General features: G+C 39.3%; 1 protein-coding gene across 2 annotated transcripts in view; it reads right to left on the reverse strand.

Moving 5' to 3' along the window:
* The window catches only part of TBC1D32 (TBC1 domain family member 32), a 252,702-nt gene extending 235,862 nt beyond the window's left edge, over positions 1-16,840 (reverse strand). Inside the window, exons 1-2 of one of the 2 annotated variants that reach the window (XM_033234430.1) lie at positions 16,333-16,840; positions 16,005-16,160 (exon numbers count right to left, since the gene is read on the reverse strand). In XM_033234430.1, coding sequence (XP_033090321.1) covers positions 16,005-16,159 — 155 coding nt within the window. In that variant the 5' untranslated portion in view covers position 16,160; positions 16,333-16,840. Of the gene's footprint in view, positions 1-16,004; positions 16,227-16,332 lie in introns of those variants that run through there. The other variant, XM_033234429.1, reaches the window with a different exon arrangement.
* Positions 16,841-20,562: the final 3,722 nt, after the last annotated feature.

Raw genomic sequence — 20,562 nt, forward strand, 5'->3', positions numbered from 1 at the left:
CTTCCTATCTATACTAAATATTTACTCATTATTTAATTTGTGTATGTCTAATTACAAACCAAATCTTTGCACATTCCATATAAAACAGTGAAATCACACTGGTAAGAAAAAAAATTCAAAGATTAAGGTTTCAAGAGAACCCTTTAAACATGTCCTCAATTTTGTAATACCTGACAATGCCCATACTGCTTCTACACACAGCTGGCTCTGAGACAGAGTTGGCAGATGTGCATGATGAGGTAAGTCAAAAAAAAGCTCTTTTGGGTCAGGCGCAGTGGCTCACACCTGTAATCCCAGTACTTTGGGAGGCCAAGGCAGGTGGATCACCTGAGGTCAGGAGTTCAAGACCAGCCTGGGCAACATGGTGAAACCCTGTCTCTACTAAAAATACAAAAAAATTAGCTGGGCATGGTGGCATGTGCCTATAATCCCAGCTACTTGGGAGGCTGAAGCAGGAGTATCGCTTGAGCCCAGGAGGTGGAGGTCGCAGTGAGCCAAGATTATGCCATTGCACTCCAGCCTGGGTGACAAAGCAAGACTCTGTCTCAAAAAAAAAAAAGCTCTTTGTTCTCCACCACAACCATGCGTCCACAACCAGGAACCCAGTGAATCAAGTATCAGAACATCTGATATTTTAATTGCATAAAAGTATCACTGCTTTCCAAAAAGAACAAAGCTGGCGGCATCATGTTATCTGACTTCAAACTATACTACAAGACTAACCAAAACAGCATAGTGCTGGTACCAAAACAGATATATAGACCAATGGAACAGAACAGAGGCCTCAAAAATAATGCCACACATGTACAACCATCTGATCTTTGACAAACCTGACAAAAACAAGCAATGGAGAAAGGATCCCCTATTTAATAAATGGTGTTGGGAAAACTGGCTAGCCACATGCAGAAAGCTGAAACTGGATCCCTTCCTTACGCCTTATACAAAAATTAACTCAAGATGAAATAAAGACTTAAACGTAAGACTTAAACCATAAAAACCCTAGAAGAAAACCTAGGCAATACCATTCAGGACATAGGCATGGGCAAAGACTCCATGACTAAAACACCAAAAGCAATGGCAACAAAAGTCAAAATTGACAAATGGGATCTAATTAAAGTAAAGAGCTTCTGCACAGCAAAAGAAACTATCACCAGAGTGAACAGGCAACCTACAGAATGGGAGAAAACTTTTGCAATCTATTCATCTGACTAAGGGCTAATATTCAGAATCTACAAAGAACTTAAATTTACAAGAAAAAAAAAAACAACCCCATCAAAAAGTGGATGAAGCATATGAACAGACACTTCTCAAAAGAAGACATTTACACAGCCAAGAAACAAATGAAAAAAATTTCGTCATCACTGGTCATTAGAGAAATGCAAATCAAAACCACAATGAGAAGTGTAACTCTTCGGTATGATTTGTTATAAAGCCCAATCTGTAAGCAACACAAAGGATATATCTGTAATTGAGGCCGTAAGGAAAGGTAACAAAAGTGCATTAACAAAATGTAGCCAATAAAGCTAAAAAAACACAATTCTAAAATAAAAGGCACATGAAAAAAATCCCTGTAGAGAAGGAAGGGATACAACTAAATAGGAGGAATAAGTTCTAGTGTTCTATTCTTCAGTAGGATGACCATAGTAACAATAAAACATTATATAGTTTCAAATACCTAAAAGGAAGATACTGAATTGAAAGAAATGATAAATGTCTGAGATGATGAATATGCTAATTACCTTGATCTGTACGGAAACATCACTGTGTACTTCATAAATACGTTCAATTATTATTTGTCATTTTAAAAATAAAATTTATTTTTTTAAAAATCTCCACCATTTAGCAACAGCTTTAAATAGCAAATATCTTGGAAAACGTTTAAATCTACTCTGTGGAAATTTGAGTAACTTCATGCTTTTTTCTAGTGACATAATTTTTACCTATGACCACAGTAATATCTCCAGAAGACTCATTTGAAATGCTTCCAGGTTTTCGTCCAAGTTCTAAATTAAATGAACCCAAGGACCCCAAGGTTAAATCTTGTCTTAAGAGGTTACTGCTCTTTTCAAAAGAAACTTCTAGGGGAAAAAAAAAAATCTCCAGGGTTGGCAATGCCCTTTATCATGAAAGGACTGCCAGGCTGCCCATAGCTAAGGGTATTCTACTGACTCTGGGACCACTGAGAAACTTTGAGAGCCTCCAATCCTAAATTAATGAACAGAGTCATTTCTTCAAGTGGGCCTTCTACTCTTTAGGTAAGAGTACTTCAAGACTTTAAATTCTAATTCAACAATTAATTTTATGTTATTTCTTTTACCATCGGAATTCATGGCAGTACCCCATAAAATACTAAATGAAGCTGCTGTTCTATAATGCTGCCCCAAGATAGAAAATATTGTCGCAACGATGGGAAAAACAGGCACCAGGACTCCAAAAGATGGGGGACAGGGAGGGAGCAAGAGTTAAAAAAACTACCTAGCAAAATACTACGTTCACTATTTAGGCAACACGATCAATAGAAGCCCAAACCTCAGCATCACGCAATATACCCATGTAAGAAACCTAGGCATGAATCCCCTGAATCTAAAAAAAGAAAATTATTGTTGCAATGGAGCAGGGGAAAATACGGGTCTACAAAATTAAGTACTGTGTTTCCCACATTGTAATCCTGATAGTATTGGTGCTATAGGTATTGATGCTATAGTATTGGTGATATAGATCTTATGAAATCTATATCTAATCCCAAAGATAGACAGTACTACTGATTTTTAAATCAAATGTTCCCATTGCATCATTTTTAGAAAATAATTTGGAGATATAATATATTCTAGTTATTTTGTATAAAAGCCCTGGATGCCTCAAGAAGACTTTCAAAAGGCCCTTATACTTATCCCAGGGAGTGCAAACTCAGACGCTACAGAGGGCAGTCTGGTAAAGGAAAGCCAGCCATGTATGAGAGACAATGGATAGAGGTTGTGGTGAAGACATGCCCCAAGTAAAGGCAAAGCTTCTACATAGTTCCAGCAACTTGTCTTTAAGAAATATGAGCCTGGTGTTAACTTTTTAACATTTTAAGAAAAGCCAGAAAACTGACTTTAAGCATTATCTCTCAATTTTTAATGGTGTTTTTCTTTTTTTTTTTTTTTTTTTAAGTAGTCAAAGAAAACATGTCCACAGACCAAATATGGCTTGCAGGATGCTAATCTGGCCTTTCAATACCCTCTCTCCCCAAGAATTACAAAATTCTAACCACTAGTGAATGTCCTATATGTTTAAAATTTCTATTCAAGAAATACAAAAGCTCTCTGAAAAATCTATATCATGCTTATTATTTTAAAATATTCTTACTAGGTCTAATTTAAATCAATTCTGTTACAATTTAGGTCCTATCCTTTCAGATCATTAAGCAAGCTGTTAACATTTTCAGATTTCACATGTTACAATTGTGCTTAAAATATCATAATAATAATAGGAATAATATAGCTTTGACTGACATGGGTTACAATAAATACAACTTCCACTTATTTCTATTTTAATTAAAGTCCATCAGTACTCATTATTCATTTAAAATTTTTCTAATAACTGGTTTTTCTAGTTTTTTGAAAGATATAGTCTGTACAATGAATAAACAAGTTTCTAATTCTTATACTTCTTTTAATAATCTATGAAGCAGGTTTGCTTCAGGTTTAAATTCTGAAGTTTACACTGACCAATTTTGCAACCTTAGGCAAAACACCTGACCTAAGTTTCAATTGCCCACTACTTAATGGTGATGATAATCTGAATATTAAAATGTTTTTTATATAATACTGTTTCATATACTTTGACACTTTTCTCACCAAATATACTATGCATACATCTAACTAACCTTGTTACTTCAGAAGTAATTTAATGAGAAAAAAATAAAAATTTGGTACCAATGACACTATTACCAAATGAATGCAAAATATCTTTTACAAAATATTCTTCAAAGAGGGACATTAAAACCTAAGAAGACAACTGTTTGTTAATAAAGAAAGACATGTGGAGTGGAGCTCACTACATTTCAGAAGCAGTTCAATAAAAATACACAGCAATGTGTCTGATCATTCATCAGTAGTAACCAATGATTTGAAATTCATCACATTTACATTGAAAAACTTTACCAGGTTGGCCTTTTTTAGGGCGGAGCAAGATGGCCGAATAGGAACAGCTCCAGTCTCCAACTCCCAGTGCGAGCGACACAGAAGACCGGTGATTTCCGCATTTTCAACTGAGGTACTGGGGTCATCTCACTAGGGAGTGCTGGACAGTCGGTGCTGGTCAGCTGCTGCAGCCCAACCAGCGAGAGCTGGAGCAGGGCGAGGCATCGCCTCACCTGGGAAATGCAAGGGGGAAGGGAATCCCTTTTCCTAGCCAGGGGAACTGAGACACATAACACCTGGAAAATCGAGTAACTCCCACCCCAATACTGCGCTTTAAGCAAATGGGCACACCAGGAGATTATACTCACACCTGGCCGGGAAGGTCCCACGCCCACGGAGCCTCCCTCATTGCTAGCACAGCAGTCTGCGATCTAACTGCAAGGCAGCAGCGAGGCTGGGGGAGGGGCGCCCGCCATTGCTGAGGCTTAAGTAGGTAAACAAAGCCGCTGGGAAGCTCGAACTGGGTGGAGCTCACAGCAGCCCAAGGAAACCTGCCTGTCTCTGTAGACTCCACCTCTGGGGACAGGGCACAGCTAAACAACAACAACAACAAAAAAGCAACAGAAACCTGTGCAGACGCAAACGACTCTGTCTGACAGCTTTGAAGAGACCAGTGGATCTCCCAACACGGAGGTTGAGATCTAACAACGGACAGACTGTCTGCTCAAGTGGGTCCCTGACCCCTGAGTAGCCTAACTGGGAGACATCCCCCACTAGGGGCAGTCTGACACCCCACACCTCACAGGGTGGAGTACACCCCTGAGAGGAAGCTTCCAAAGTAAGAATCAGACAGGCACACTCACTGTTCAGCAATATTCTATCTTCTGCAACCTCTGCTGCTGATACCCAGGCAAACAGGGTCTGGAGTGGAACTCAAGCAATCTCCAGCAGATCTACAGTTGAGGGTCCTGACTATTAGAAGGAAAACTATCAAACAGGAAGGACACCTATACCAAAACCCCATCAGTATATCACCATCATCAAAGATCAGAGGCAGATAAAACCACAAGATGGGGAAGAAGCAGGGCAGAAAAGCTAGAAACTCAAAAAATAAGAGCGCATCTCCCCCTGCAAAGGAACGCAGCTCATGGCCAGCAACGGATCAAAGCTGGTCAGAGAATGACTTTGATGAGATGAGAGAAGAAGGCTTCAGTCCATCAAACTTCTCAGAGCTAAAGGAGGAATTACGTACCCAGCGCAAAGAAACTAAAAATCTTGAAAAAAGAGTGGAAGAATTGATAGCTAGAATAATCAATGCACAGAAGGTCATAAACGAAATGACAGAGATGAAAACCATGACACGAGAAATACGTGACAAATGCACAAGCTTCAATAACCGACTCGATCAACTGGAACAAAGAGTATCAGCGATTGAGGATCAAATGAATGAAATGAAGCAAGAAGAGAAACCAAAAGAAAAAAGAAGAAAAAGAAATGAACAAAGCCTGCAAGAAGTATGGGATTATGTAAAAAGACCAAATCTACGTCTGATTGGGGTGCCTGAAAGTGAGGGGGAAAATGGAACCAAGTTGGAAAACACTCTTCAGGATATCATGCAGGAGAACTTCCCCAACCTAGTAGGGCAGGCCAATATTCAAATTCAGGAAATACAGAGAATGCCACAAAGATACTCCTCGAAAAGAGCAACTCCAAGACACATAATTGCCAGATTCACCAAAATTGAAATGAAGGAAAAAATCTTAAGGGCAGCCAGAGAGAAAGGTCGGATTACCCACAAAGGGAAGCCCATCAGACTAACAGCACATCTCTCGGCAGAAACTCTACAAGCCAGAAGAGAGTGGGGGCCAATATTCAACATTCTTAAAGAAAAGAATTTTAAACCCAGAATTTCATATCCAGCCAAACTAAGTTTCATAAGTGAAGGAGAAATAAACTCCTTTACAGATAAGCAAATGCTTAGAGATTTTGTCACCACCAGGTCTGCCTTACAAGAGACCCTGAAGGAAGCCCTAAACATGGAAAGGAACAACCAGTACCAGCCATTGCAAAAACATGCCAAAATGTAAGGACAATCGAGGCTAGGAAGAAACTGCATCAACTAACGAGCAAAATAACCAGTTAATATCAAATTGGCAGGATCAAGTTCACACATAACAATATTAACCTTAAATGCAAATGGACTAAATGCTCCAATTAAAAGACACAGACTGGCAAACTGGATAAAGAGTCAAGACCCATCAGTCTGCTGTATTCAGGAGACCCATCTCACATGCAGAGACATACATAGGCTCAAAATAAAGGGATGGAGGAAGATCTACCAAGCAAATGGAGAACAAAAAAAGCAGGGGTTGCAATCCTAGTCTCTGATTAAATAGACTTTAAACCATCAAAGATCAAAAGAGACAAAGAAGGCCATTACATAATGGTAAAGGGATCAATTCAACAGGAAGACCTAACTATCCTAAATATATATGCACCCAATACAGGAGCAAATCAAATTCATAAAGCAAGTCCTCAGAGACTTACAAAGAGACTTAGACTCCCATACAATAATAACGGGAGACTTCAACACTCCACTGTCAACATTAGACAGATCAACGAGACAGAAAGTTAACAAGGATATCGAGGAATTGAACTCATCACTGCACCAAGCGGACCTAATAGACATCTATAGAACTCTCCACCCCAAATCAACAGAATATACATTCTTCTCAGCACCACATTGCACTTATACCAAAATTGACCACATAATTGGAAGTAAAGCACTCCTCAGCAAATGTACAAGAACAGAAATTATAACAAACTGTCTCTCAGACCACAGTGCAATCAAACTAGAACTCAGGACTAAGAAACTCAATCAAAACCGCTCAACTACATGGAAACTGAACAACCTGCTCCTGAATGACTACTGGGTACATAACAAAATGAAGGCAGAAATAAAGATGTTCTTTGAAATCAATGAGAACAAAGATACAACATACCAGAATCTCTGGGACACATTTAAAGCAGTGTGTAGAGGGAAATTTATAGCACTAAATGCCCACAAGAGAAAGCTGGAAAGATCTAAAATTGACACTCTAACATCACAATTAAAAGAACTGGAGAAGCAAGAGCAAACACATTCAAAAGCTAGGAGAACGCAAGAAATAACTAAGATCAGAGCAGAACTGAAGGAGATAGAGTCACAAAAAAACCCTCCAAAAAATCAATGAATCCAGGAGTTGGTTTTTTGAAAAGATCAACAAAATTGACAGACCGCTAGCAAGACTAATAAAGAAGAAAAGAGAGAAGAATCAAATAGACGAAATAAAAAATGATAAAGGGGATATCACCACCGACCCCACAGAAATACAAACTACCATCAGAGAATACTATAAACACCTCTACGCAAATCAACTAGAAAATCTAGAAGAAATGGATAATTTCCTGGACACTTACACTCTTCCAAGACTAAACCAGGAAGAAGTTGAATCCCTGAAAGACCAATAGCAGGCTCTGAAATTGAGGCAATAATTAATAGCCTACCAACCAAAAAAAGTCCAGGACCAGATGGATTCACAGCTGAATTCTACCAGAGGTACAAGGAGGAGCTAGTACCATTCCTTCTGAAACTATTTCAATCAATAGAAAAAGAGGGAATCCGGCCGGGCGCGGTGGCTCAAGCCTGTAATCCCAGCACTTTGGGAGGCCGAGACGGGTGGATCACGAGGTCAGGAATCGAGACCATCCTGGCTAACACGGTGAAACCCCGTCTCTACTAAAATACAAAAACTAGCTGGGCGAGGTGGCGGGCGTCTGTAGTCCCAGCTACTCGGGAGGCTGAGGCAGGAGAATGGCGTAAACCCGGGAGGCGGAGCTTGCAGTGAGCTGAGATCCGGCCACTGCACTCCAGTCCGGGAGACAGAGCGAGACTCCACCTCAAAAAAAAAAAAAAAAAAAAAAAAAAAAAAAGAAAAAGAGGGAATCCACCCTAACTCATTTTATGAGGCCAACATCATCCTGATACCAAAGCCTGGCAGAGACACAACAAAAAAAGAGAATTTTAGACAATATCCCTGATGAACATCGATGCAAAAATCCTCAATAAAATACTGGCAAACCGGATTCAGCAGCACATCAAAAAGCTTATCCACCATGATCAAGTGGGCTTCATCCCTGGGATGCAAGGCTGGTTCAACATTCGCAAATCAATAAACGTAATCCAGCATATGAACAGAACCAAAGACAAGAACCACATGATTATCTCAATAGATGCAGAAAAGGCTTTTGACAAAATTCAACAGCCCTTCATGCTAAAAACGCTCAACAAATTCGGTATTGATGGAACGTACCTCAAAATAATAAGAGCTATTTATGACAAACCCACAGCCAATATCATACTGAATGGGCAAAAACTGGAAAAATTCCCTTTGAAAACTGGCACAAGACAGGGATGCCCTCTCTCACCACTCCTATTCAACATAGTGTTGGAAGTTCTGGCTAGGGCAATCAAGCAAGAGAAAGAAATCAAGGGTATCCAGTTAGGAAAAGAAGAAGTCAAATTGTCCCTGTTTGCAGATGACATGATTGTATATTTTGAAAACCCCATTGTCTCAGCCCAAAATCTCCTTAGGCTGATAAGCAACTTCAGCAAAGTCTCAGGATACAAAATCAATGTGCAAAAATCACAAGCATTCTTATACACCAGTAACAGACAAACAGAGAGCCAAATCAGGAATGAACTTCCATTCACAATTGCTTCAAAGAGAATAAAATACCTAGGAATCCAACTAACAAGGGATGTAAAGGACCTCTTCAAGGAGAACTACAAACCACTGCTCAGTGAAATCAAAGAGGACACAAACAAATGGAAGAACATACCATGCTCATGGATAGGAAGAATCAATATCGTGAAAATGGCCATACTGCCCAAGGTGATTTATAGATTCAATGCCATCCCCATCAAGCTACCAATGAGTTTCTTCACAGAATTGGAAAAAACTGCTTTAAAGTTCATATGGAACCAAAAAAGAGCCCGCATTGCCAGGACAATCCTAAATCAAAAGAACAAAGCTGGAGGCATCACGCTACCTGACTTCAAACTATACTACAAGGCTACAGTAACCAAAACAGCATGCTACTGGTACCAAAACAGAGATATAGACCAATGGAACAGAACAGAGGCCTCAGAAATAATACCACACATCTACAGCCATCTGATCTTTGACAAACCTGAGAGAAACAAGAAATGGGGAAAGGATTCCCTATTTAATAAATGGTGCTGGGAAAATTGGCTAGCCATAAGTAGAAAGCTGAAACTGGATCCTTTCCTTACACCTTATATGAAAATTAATTCAAGATGGATTAGAGACTTAAATATTAGACCTAATACCATAAAAACCCTAGAAGAAAACCTAGGTAGTACCATTCAGGACATAGGCATGGGCAAGGACTTCATGTCTAAAACACCAAAAGCAATGGCAGCAAAAGCCAAAATTGACAAATGGGATCTAATTAAACTAAAGAGCTTCTGCACAGCAAAAGAAACTACCATCAGAGTGAACAGGCAACCTACAGAATGGGAGAAAATTTTTGCAATCTACTCATCTGATAAAGGGCTAATATCCAGAATCTACAAAGAACTCAAACAAATTTACAAGAAAAAAACAAACCACCCCATCAAAAAGTGGGCAAAGGATATGAACAGACATTTCTCAAAAGAAGACATTCATACAGCCAACAGACACATGAAAAAATGCTCATCATCACTCACCATCAGAGAAATGCAAATCAAAACCACAATGAGATACCATCTCACACCAGTTAGAATGGCAATCATTAAAAAGTCAGGAAACAACAGGTGCTGGAGAGGATGTGGAGAAATAGGAACACTTTTACACTGTTGGTGGGATTGTAAACTAGTTCAACCATTATGGAAAACAGTATGGCGATTCCTCAAGGATCTAGAACTAGATGTACCATATGATCCAGCCATCCCACTAATGGGTATATACCCAAAGGATTATAAATCATGCTGCTATAAAGACACATGCACACGTATGTTTATTGCGGCACTATTCACAATAGCAAAGACTTGGAATCAACCCAAATGTCCATTTGTGACAGACTGGATTAAGAAAATGTGGCACATATATACCATGGAATATTATGCAGCCATAAAAAAGGATGAGTTTGCGTCCTTTGTAGGGACATGGATGCAGCTGGAAACCATCATTCTTAGCAAACTATCACAAGAACAGAAAACCAAACACCGCATGTTCTCACTCATAGGTGGGAACTGAACAATGAGATCACTTGGACTCGGGAAGGGAAACATCACACATCAGGGCCTATCATGGGGAGGGGGGAGGGCGGAGGGATTGCATTGGGAGTTATACCTAATACAAATGATGAATTGATGGGTGCTGACGAGTTGATGGGTGCAGCACACCAACATGGCACAAGTACACATATGTAACAAACCTGCACGTTATGCACATGTACCCTAGAACTTAAAGTATAATAAAAAAAAAAAAGAAAAACTTTACCAAGTTGAGTAAAAGAACATTCACTTTTTCCATTCTCTTTTTGCCAGATTTCTTACCTATATTTCCCAAGAAAATGCAGTATTTTTTTTCTGCGATAAACTTCTGACATGTTCATAATGATTATATAAAAATATGGAGAGGTACAGAGGTTACTCTTACAACATAAGGACATTCAAAAATCTAATTGGTACAAGTTTGTTTCAAAAAAGTCATCCTTTTAGCTATTTCAAAAGGCAAGAGGCCGGGAGCGGTGGCTCACACCTGTAATCCCAGCACTGGCCAACATGGTGAAACCTCGTCTCTACTAAAATACAAAAAGTAGCCGGGCGTGGTGGCAAATGCCTGTAATCCCAGGTACTCGGGAGGCTGAGGCAAGAGAATCACTTGAACCCAGGAAGCAGAGGTTGCAGTGAGCTGAGATCTTGCCATTGCATTCCAGGCTGGGGTCAAGAGTGAGACTTCATCTCAAAAAAAAAATAAATAAATAGAAAGGCAAGAAATATTCAATCATATATGGAAAAAATTATCACTAATTTTTTAAAAGTATTTTATTAGTGGTTATGAATTGTAATGTTGACATGAGGAATTCTTTTTTTTTTTTTTTTTTTTTTTTTGAGACGGAGTCTCGCTCTGTCGCCCGGGCTGGAGTGCAGTGGCCGGATCTCAGCTCACTGCAAGCTCCGCCTCCCGGGTTCATGCCATTCTCCTGCCTCAGTCTCCCAAGTAGCTGGGACTACAGGCGCCCGCCACCTCGCCCGGCTAATTTTTTTGTATTTTTAGTAGAGACGGGGTTTCACCATGTTAGCCAGGATGGTCTGGATCTCCTGACCTCATGATCCGCCCGTCTCGGCCTCCCAAAGTGCTGGGATTACAGGCTTGAGCCACCGCGCCCGGCGAGGAATTCTTAAAATAGGCTGTATTTCAGAATCATAGAATTTATTATATGACAATCTTATACCACATTAGCGTATATAATCACACTTAACCACACTAGTGTATATAAGACCATATAATAGAAAGAACGAGTATTTTACATCTCCTACAACTTTTTAGGTCAAAAATAAGCTTTTGGCTCATAATAAACAGTTACAAGGAATGCATTCATTAATTATAGAAGCACACATAATTCTTGGTAATTTTCTCCATACAGGTAAATCTCCTTACAGAATGAATACTTTCTTATTTTATTTTATTTATTTTGTTTTATTTTGTGACAGGGTCTCACTCTGTTACCTAGGCTCACAGCAGCGTTGACATTCTGAGCACAAGAGATCGTCCCACCTCAGCCTTCTGAGAGGCTGGACTACAGGTACATGCCACTGCACCCAACTAATTTTCATATTTTTTGTAGAGACAGGGTTTTGCCATGTTGTCCAAGCTGGTCTTGAACTCCCGGTGTTAAGTGATCTGCCCACCTCGACTTCACAAAGTACAGGGATTACAGGCATAAGGCACTGAGTCCAGCCCAGAGGAAATATTTTCTTGAAGTTACCACTTAAACATACTAGAGTTCCCTAATCAAAAAGTCACTGGTGAATTCTTCTGTAAAACAAAGAATGATACCTAATTCAATAAATATTACTGTAGTCCCTCTGTGTCAAAAACAAACCAAGTGAGAAGGCTATAAAGGTGAGTCTCTGCATTAGAGACTGTTAAAATCATTATAATTGGTAGGTACTTTTAAAAAAAACAACAAAACACTCTATTTCTCACTGAAATGCCAGTAACTACACTCTAATTCTGAGGTCTCAACTCTAACTGCATATTAGACTTACATAGAAAGCTTTGTTTTAAAACCTCCAGGGCCCAGCCTCTACCACTTCCCTTTGCCAAAACTCCCAGGAAATTTTGATTCATCTATGGTAGGGACTAAGCATCAATATTTTTCTAAACAGCCCCCAGATGGTTCCAGTGTAGCAAAGGTTGAAAAAGCAATGCTGCTTTATAGGGAGCCAGTCTGCATGTAAAAATTTACACAACGCATACACACATAATGAAAACAACGTACTCTTCTCTCTCTCCCCTCCCACCAGGCCTCAAATCCTTGCTGCCATTCTTAGAGAAAAGCGGGAGAGCTTCGATCTTTTAGAGGGTATACAGTTTACTGTAGAAAAAAAGAAGTTCCTGTGAAAAGCAGAGATAGTATTTTAGCTGTCCCATAAAACACATGCCTAGATATGGCTGTACTGCTTACACTGTAGTTTCTCCCCAAATGACATTTTCCCTCACTTTATTATACCACCTGAAATTACATCAAGTGTCTTAAAAACCAACTTCTTATAAAAATGTTAACAGCCCAGCAACGATTTCCCGTGAGTCTTTTTTTGTTTGTTTGTTTGTTTGTTTGAGACAGAGTCTCTCTCCCTCTGTTGCCCAGGTTGGAGTGCAGTGGCACGATCTCGGCTCACTGTAACCTCCACCTCCCGGGGTCAAGCAATTCTCCTGCCTCAGTCTCCCAAGTAGCTGGGATTACCAGCGCCCACCACCACGCCCGGCTAATTTTTTTTTTTTTTTTTTGTATTTTCAGTAGAGACAGGGTTTCACCATGTTGGCCAGGCTGGTCTTGAACTCCTAACCTCAAGTGATTTACCTGCCTTGGCCTCTCAAAGTGCTGGGATTACAAGCGTGAGCCACCATGCCCAGCCTCCCCTGTAAGTCTTTTAATTAGATTATTTTTCTTGCTAATTACAGGCCAACATCACTTGGATTTAGTGAATCAATGTTCTAATAGTAGAAGTGGAAAAATGAATAATTCTGAAATAAACACTTTGAAAAGGAAGACACAACTAAGTGACTCTAGAACATTAGTGCTGAAGGAGAGTTAGGTCACTGAAAGAAAGAGAAATGGAAATATAAGCACCTGAAATAACTGATCTTTTAAGATCCCTTCCAACTCTGAGACTTGAAAATTGTATGGAGACACCAAAGTTAAGCACCTCCTCTTTTCCTTTCTCACATAAAAGAATTCCCCCCTCCTAAGACACAGATCTCAGGCTAGTGCAACTAAGACATTATACATTTTACCCTATTATTAAGATTAAAAATGACTTTTAGGATTCTAAGTCAAGTCTTACCTTTAAGACTATAAACTAGCTATAATTTGAGCCCCTCTGGACTGTTTCTTAGGAGGCCACAAGTAAATCTCTTTAGTAAATAGTAACTATTAACTGCGCATGTCATTTAAAAAGCATTTATTTAACCTACCTAATGAGCTGTTGAAGAGTAATACAGTATTACTAGAGTCATTAGACTTCTGAGAGGAATTACAATGACCCAATTTTAACTTGAAAAAATTTTTAAATTCATAACAGATAAAGCAATAATTATAGGCAAATGTGTAGCTTTAAATGCTTCTATTAAAAAAGGAAAAAGAGCTGCATATTAATGAGCTAGTATTCAGTACCATAAGGTTAAAGGTTTCCTACATAGAAAAAATAAAGAGCAGAAATCAATAAAACAAAAAATAACATATGTGCCTATATAACAGAAAGGAGGAGAAAAATTCAAAAGTTGGTCCACTGAAAAGGCTAAGAAAATAAACTTCTAGCATAACAGATGAAGAGCAAAAGTGGGAAGATGCAAATAAAAACAAAAGGGAACATGACTACAGATACTGGAAATACTAAAAAGATAACAGGATATTCATGAAAACCTTTTTATAAATAAGTTTGAAAATCTAGATGAAATGGCCAAATTCCCAGAATATGATCCTAGCAAAAACCTACTCAGTAATTTACAGATGATTTAAACAATTCCATGTAAAATAAAAACCAGAAATGAAATCCCAAACATAATGCTTTATGTGGATGTGTGTGAGGTAAATTATCATTATATGAGCTTACAAAACCTTAATCACCCAACCTATATTTGAAAAAGTTCTAATTTTTCTGTACTCCACTGTTTAATAAATCTGTAGCTAACCAATAAGCGCTAGTCTCTGGTAGCTCCAAAATAAAAAACGTTATCATCTAATAACAGGTATTAGTAGTGAATTTAATGAGAAAATAAACAAGAAAATCATGGAAATACAAAAGAAAAAGAAACTGTATGTATAATCGGAAATACCAAAGAAATTAGAAACTCCATATTAATGAAGATTCCTTTCACATTTTTTAAAACTCAAATTGAGAAAGTAGTGAAAACTGTAAATACTCCCCCTATAAAACTGCAAGTAAACACAAACTTGTACATAGAATTTTAAAGAACTCAAAAATGCCCGGATGTACATATGATATTGATAGCAGTTCCAGATAAGCAGAACTTCAGGGTACCCACGGGTAACCAAGAGTCAGTAAAGGTAGTATAACTAGAAAAATTTCCAATGTCATCTCTGTCAGATCCAAATGAAATGCAAACACTGAGTTAAAAACACTAGTAATAATAATGAATGGAGGCATGTGGAGGCAGACTAGTAAATTCAGACGCTTAACTGAAATTATATGAACCAAAAGAAAAACATAAGTCTCTAAAGATCTTCAAGATCTACCTCAAATGGCACCTCTCTCATTAAACCTCTTTTCCCTACTGATCCCACACGCAGAGCACTCTGTCCCCGCTTCTCTGTCTCTTATATTTCTGACATGTATCACAGACATTTAGTTATGTGGCTTACCCCTCTAGAGAAACTTAAGAAACTATTCCAGAGGAAACTAACGATCTCACTTCGGTATTCCCTTTGCAGTGCTCAAAGTGAATAATTCGTGTGGCCACTGAAAATATCAGCAAAGGAACAAAGATCGTTGGAACTCATTGCCTTTAAGTACTGTATAGTGACAGGAATCCCCTGAAATCGTGGAAGTATGCTTTCAAAGAGGATGAGTAATTTAGAATTAATATTACTGCGCTGCCCGGGTGAGGCACGGGGTAATGGATTATTAGGATATAGTGGTTGTGGCCGAGGCGGCGGCCGAGCGCGCTGGCTCAGGCCTGTAATCCTAGCACTTTGGGAGGCCGAGACGGGCGGATCACTTGAGGTCGGGAGTTCGAGACCAGCCTGGCCCATATGGTGAAACCCTGTCTCTACTAAAAATACAAAAACTAGCCAGGCGCGGTGGCGGCCACCTGCAGTCCTAGCTACTTGGGAGGCACTCCAGCCTGGGCGACAGAGAGAGACTCCCCCTCAAAAAATATAGACAGAGAGAGGAGGAAGAAGCTTTAGGAAATAAGAATAAATGTTAAATAAATTCGACGTTTTGGCAAATAAGAGAAAAAGTAAACCTCCAAGTTGGGCACTATTTTAAAAACAATAAATAAAAATTAACATTGTTGACCCTTCTCTGGACCTTCTCTGGATCAATGGTTTGTAGGCTTAAGATATCAAAAGCAATTTTACTTGTGAAAATTTTCATCAGTTTCCTCCAGATGTAAAAGAATCTCTTCGGCACACTCCAGGGAAGGGGCACCCGTGATTTTCTCCTTCACGCTCTGGAACAACTGCCGCAGCATCGCCTGCAACATTGCCTGGTCCTCGCTGGAGAAACTGGCCATCCTGTTGGAATCAAACGCCCACTCTCATTACAGGTCCAAGCGAAACTCGCGCACTGCGCACGCGCACAACTACCCAGCCCGGGCTACGTGCGGCGTCGTTCCCAGGGAGACCGCGGCTAGCGCCTGTGGGTGGGCCCTCAGCTGCCAGCGCGTCATTTCGGAAAACAAGTCACCTTACTTTGGAGAAGCAGGGATCCGCGAGGTCTTGTCTCTGGTACTCGTAGTTGCTAGCCTTCGGTACCAGCAGACCTCAGGCTTTCCGGGCTAACAACAAAAGAGACATCGGGAATGATCTGATGGGAGGAACCGACGACGGAACGTCAGCGGTGCGCGTGACGTCAGCTCGCTGATGTGGCTTCCTTGGTGGGAGGGAGTGCCACCAGGTGACCTGGGGGCGCTCAGAAAATACTCGAGTGAGCCGCTCTCCCTCGCCGCCGCGTTGTAGGTGGGAGGGAAGAGAGTACGAAGAGAAAGTGATCGATAAAAGAAAGATAGTAGAAGTGAAACTGAAAGTAGCCTGACAAGGCTCAATTGAAGAGGAAATGGTATTGAAAAGTTGCAGTGTTGTTTTCCTCTAAGGGCTAACACCTACTAAACTCCTACGCCTCACCAAACACTTTCCTTAACAAGCACCTTGCTAGGAGCTATGAAGAAGATTCCCTCAATGAGTCACAGAGAAAAATAAATTAACGATTACAATACAGTGCAATTAAATGTCATGCTAGAAAATAAAAAAATGTGCCAAGTCGGTGCTGTGGAGACCCAGAATTAGTTTCAACCTGATAGAGGAGTTGAGGAAAGAAGCAAAGAGCAAACTGGACATGCAAAGAATAGAGGCCTCAGAGTGTAGGATATACTGGCACTTGAGGTAATTAGGGTTAGAAAGAGGAGGTGAGGAAGCTAAAGAAGTAAATTGGTCACATCTGGAAGGGTCTAATCTGTTGGCACGTTAAGGGATTCGAGATTTTCGTGCAAGTAGTAGGATGTAATGGGATTCCAGAGAGACACCATGTGATGGTATCATATATAAAGATCGTTCTGCAGGAAGCTGCAGTGGATATTCATATTTATAATATTTATATTTCTAATTCCATGTTTGTAGGTATTATATCTATTTATATACATGGAATTAGATCCTATTTATAAATATTGTATCTATTTATATACATGGAATTAGATCCTAGACTCAGATACTTATCAAGAGCATTTTTCTGCATGAAATACCCAGAAGAACAATTGAAACCACTGAGAGTCATGTAAGAACCAGAACAATCCTTTTGTGTACGTGACTGTCCTGGGTGTATTTCAAGGTGTTTAAGTGTCCCTGTCTCACACTACAGATGCCAGTAAGTGCCCTGAAGCCACCGTGATGACAAAATATCCCCACATATTTCAAAAAACCTTCTAAGGGAGAATAGAACTTGACAGATTAAGAGCTACTGTTCTAAATATTATACCTTACGAAGAAGGAAAACAAACTTAGAATATCTGAGATACAAGAAGGAAAGAGGTCAAAAAACAGAGGGATGCTTTAAGGTAAAATTCTATAAATATTGCCTACACAAAATAATGATTATAAATTATTCTAATTTGTGAAGATTAAAAATATAGTACTAAAATACTAGAAACAATCATTAGAAAGTAGGAAATAGCATAAGTTGAAATGTTCTGCAATCTTTTTTTTTTTTTTTTTTTTGAGGCGGAGTCTCACTCTGTCGCCCGGGCTGGAGTGCAGTGGCCGGATCTCAGCTCACTGCAAGCTCCGCCTCCCGGGTTCACGCCATTCTCCTGCCTCAGCCTCCCAAGTAGCTGGGACTACAGGCGCCCGCCATCTCGCCCGGCTAGTTTTTTGTATTTTTAGTAGAGACGGGGTTTCACTGTGTTAGCCAGGATGGTCTCGATCTCCTGACCTCGTGATCCGCCCGTCTCGGCCTCCCAAAGTGCTGGGATTACAGGCTTGAGCCACCGCGCCCGGCCTCTGCAATCTTTGTATTTTTGTGTTTTTTTCTTCTTTTTTTTTAGAGATAGGGTCTATGTTGCCCAGTCTGGACTCAAATTCCTGAGCTCAAATGATCCCCCAACTTTAGACTCCCAAGTAGCTAGAACTGCAGTTATGTACCACTGCACCCAGCATCTTGTATTTTTCTAAAGGGAGTTTAAGATGTTAAACTTGACTGAGTGAGCATGGCAAAATTTCAAATGTAACCACTTAAAAATTAGAAATAGAGGCCAGGCACGGTGGCTCACGCCTGTAATCCCAGCACTTTGGGAGGCCGAGGTGGGCGGATCACGGGGTCAGGAGATCGAGACCATCCTGGCTAACACGTGAAACTCCGTCTCCATTAAAAAATACAGAAAATTAGCCGGGCATAGTGGCGGGCGCCTGTAGTCCCCGCTACTCGGGAGGCTGAGGCAGGAGAATGGCGTGAACCTGGGAGGCGGAGCTAGCAGTGAGCCAAGATGGCGCCACTGCAGTCCAGTGTGGGCGACAGAGTGAGACTCCATCTCAAAAAAAAGAAAAGAAGAAATAGAGAATTTTCATTTTAAAAAATGGGAAGAAAAGTTAAATAAGGAGAGAAAACAATGAATACATTTTTTAAAAAGAAAAAAAAGCATTAGAAAAGTAGGAAAAATAAAAATATACAAAGAAACATTATGGAAAAAGCCCTAAACACTGATAAATTTAAATGAACTCAGCACTCCACTTAAAAGCCAGAACTGCCAGATTGTATTTTAAAATGACCAACTCTATGCTATCAGAATCTAGAAAAGTAAGAATTTAAAAGAATCCTAGAAAAATAAGAATTTAAAAGATGGGAAAAGATAAAATAGGTGAATATTATCCAAAATAAAGCTGTGAAGGTATACTCGTATCAGCAAAAATAAACTTAAAGATGTCAGAGATACAGAGTGTCATATCATAATTTTTAAAACTAGTTTAATTCAACAGGAAGACACAAAAATGTTGAACTTTTAATATTTTGAGAATTTTTAATAAGTAAACCACGTTCTTAATCTCTCCAAAATTTTCAATATTTTCCAGAGACTATTTCTGCACATGTTCTTATATATCCTTAAATAAGATGCACTCAACCTAGGAAGTTGAATTCCTAAGATATCTGTGGGACAACTCTGAAGCACCATCTCAGCTTCAGAGTTCCTCACATGATTGACTGGAGACTTTTTTGCAAGAGCATTGCAGCTGAACTTCACCTTATACCTAATTCTTCCTCCCAGACTCTTCCCAGACCTTGTTCCCAAGAGTACACCCCAGTAAGCCTACTGCATATGAATCTCTGAGTTTTAGTCTATTTCCGAGAGAATGCTATGTGGCTATGGAATCTGATTCAGTCAATCAGATACTATCCCATTATCCAACACATGGTGTTCTTATAATAATAACATGAGTTTCTGGTCATGTCATAGACTGCCAGGTCTTCCTTATGTCTGTTCTGTACACAGGGGATTCTTGTCAAAGAACTAATTTTTGTCTCAAAGAGATATGGCCACAGTAACCGTGTCAATGATCTAAATTTTTTAAATGTGTTTTCTTTACTTTTTTAAAAAGGCTGTGAGCATAGTAAGTACTTTGTACTCATGGATTTGCAGTGAGATAACACATGTAAAATACTAGCAAAGGCCTTGAATTTTGGAAAAGTGTTGAATAACTATTGAATGTTATTATCATCGTTGTCCATTTCTACAACTTTGAATTGGATATTTTTATAGAACTTAGCCAGATGCAACTTTTATAAACTAATAAGAGAGTAAACTATTTCAAATCTTCCAAGTTTTGAAATTGGCTTTTTCTTCTCTAGGTAACAAATCAGAATGAAATTAGGGAGCTATAAATCTCTAACATCTCTACTTAAAGACTTATTTTAATTTTGGGGATCTCCCATTTTAAAATGACTTTTGCTTTTTCCCAGGGAGATATTTGATTGGAAAACCAAACACTTACTCATGAAAAATTTCTTCAAAAGTCTAACATAGAGTTTGGCCATTACCCAAAATATAGTTCTTGGCTTTGAAAGTGTTCTTGCATGTCTGGAAAAAGAATTTGAATTGGTATAAATAACTATGTTTCCTTATTTACAAGAAACATAACATTCATTATTTACAGGGATCACTTACTGATCCCTCCTAAATTGTTGGCCTAAGCAATTTTCCAAATAAGCCTCTTGAGCTAATGCCTTATCCTAATCCTGCTTTTAGTATGATGCCAGCAAGACAAGAATCTCACTGCTCTGAAAGCAAGGCTAAAATATATTCACTCTCATGTTTCCAGCATTGAATCCAACTTTGAAGATATTTGTTACGTGGTCTAGAAAGTTCTGTACATCAGGTATAACTGAACCTTGCTTCTTAAGACTTGATTTTAATACACTTTCCCCCTCCTTTGG

Source organism: Trachypithecus francoisi, unplaced genomic scaffold (assembly GCF_009764315.1).
Source record: "Trachypithecus francoisi isolate TF-2019V2 unplaced genomic scaffold, Tfra_2.0 Lachesis_group15, whole genome shotgun sequence".
Lineage (NCBI taxonomy): Eukaryota > Metazoa > Chordata > Mammalia > Primates > Cercopithecidae > Trachypithecus > Trachypithecus francoisi.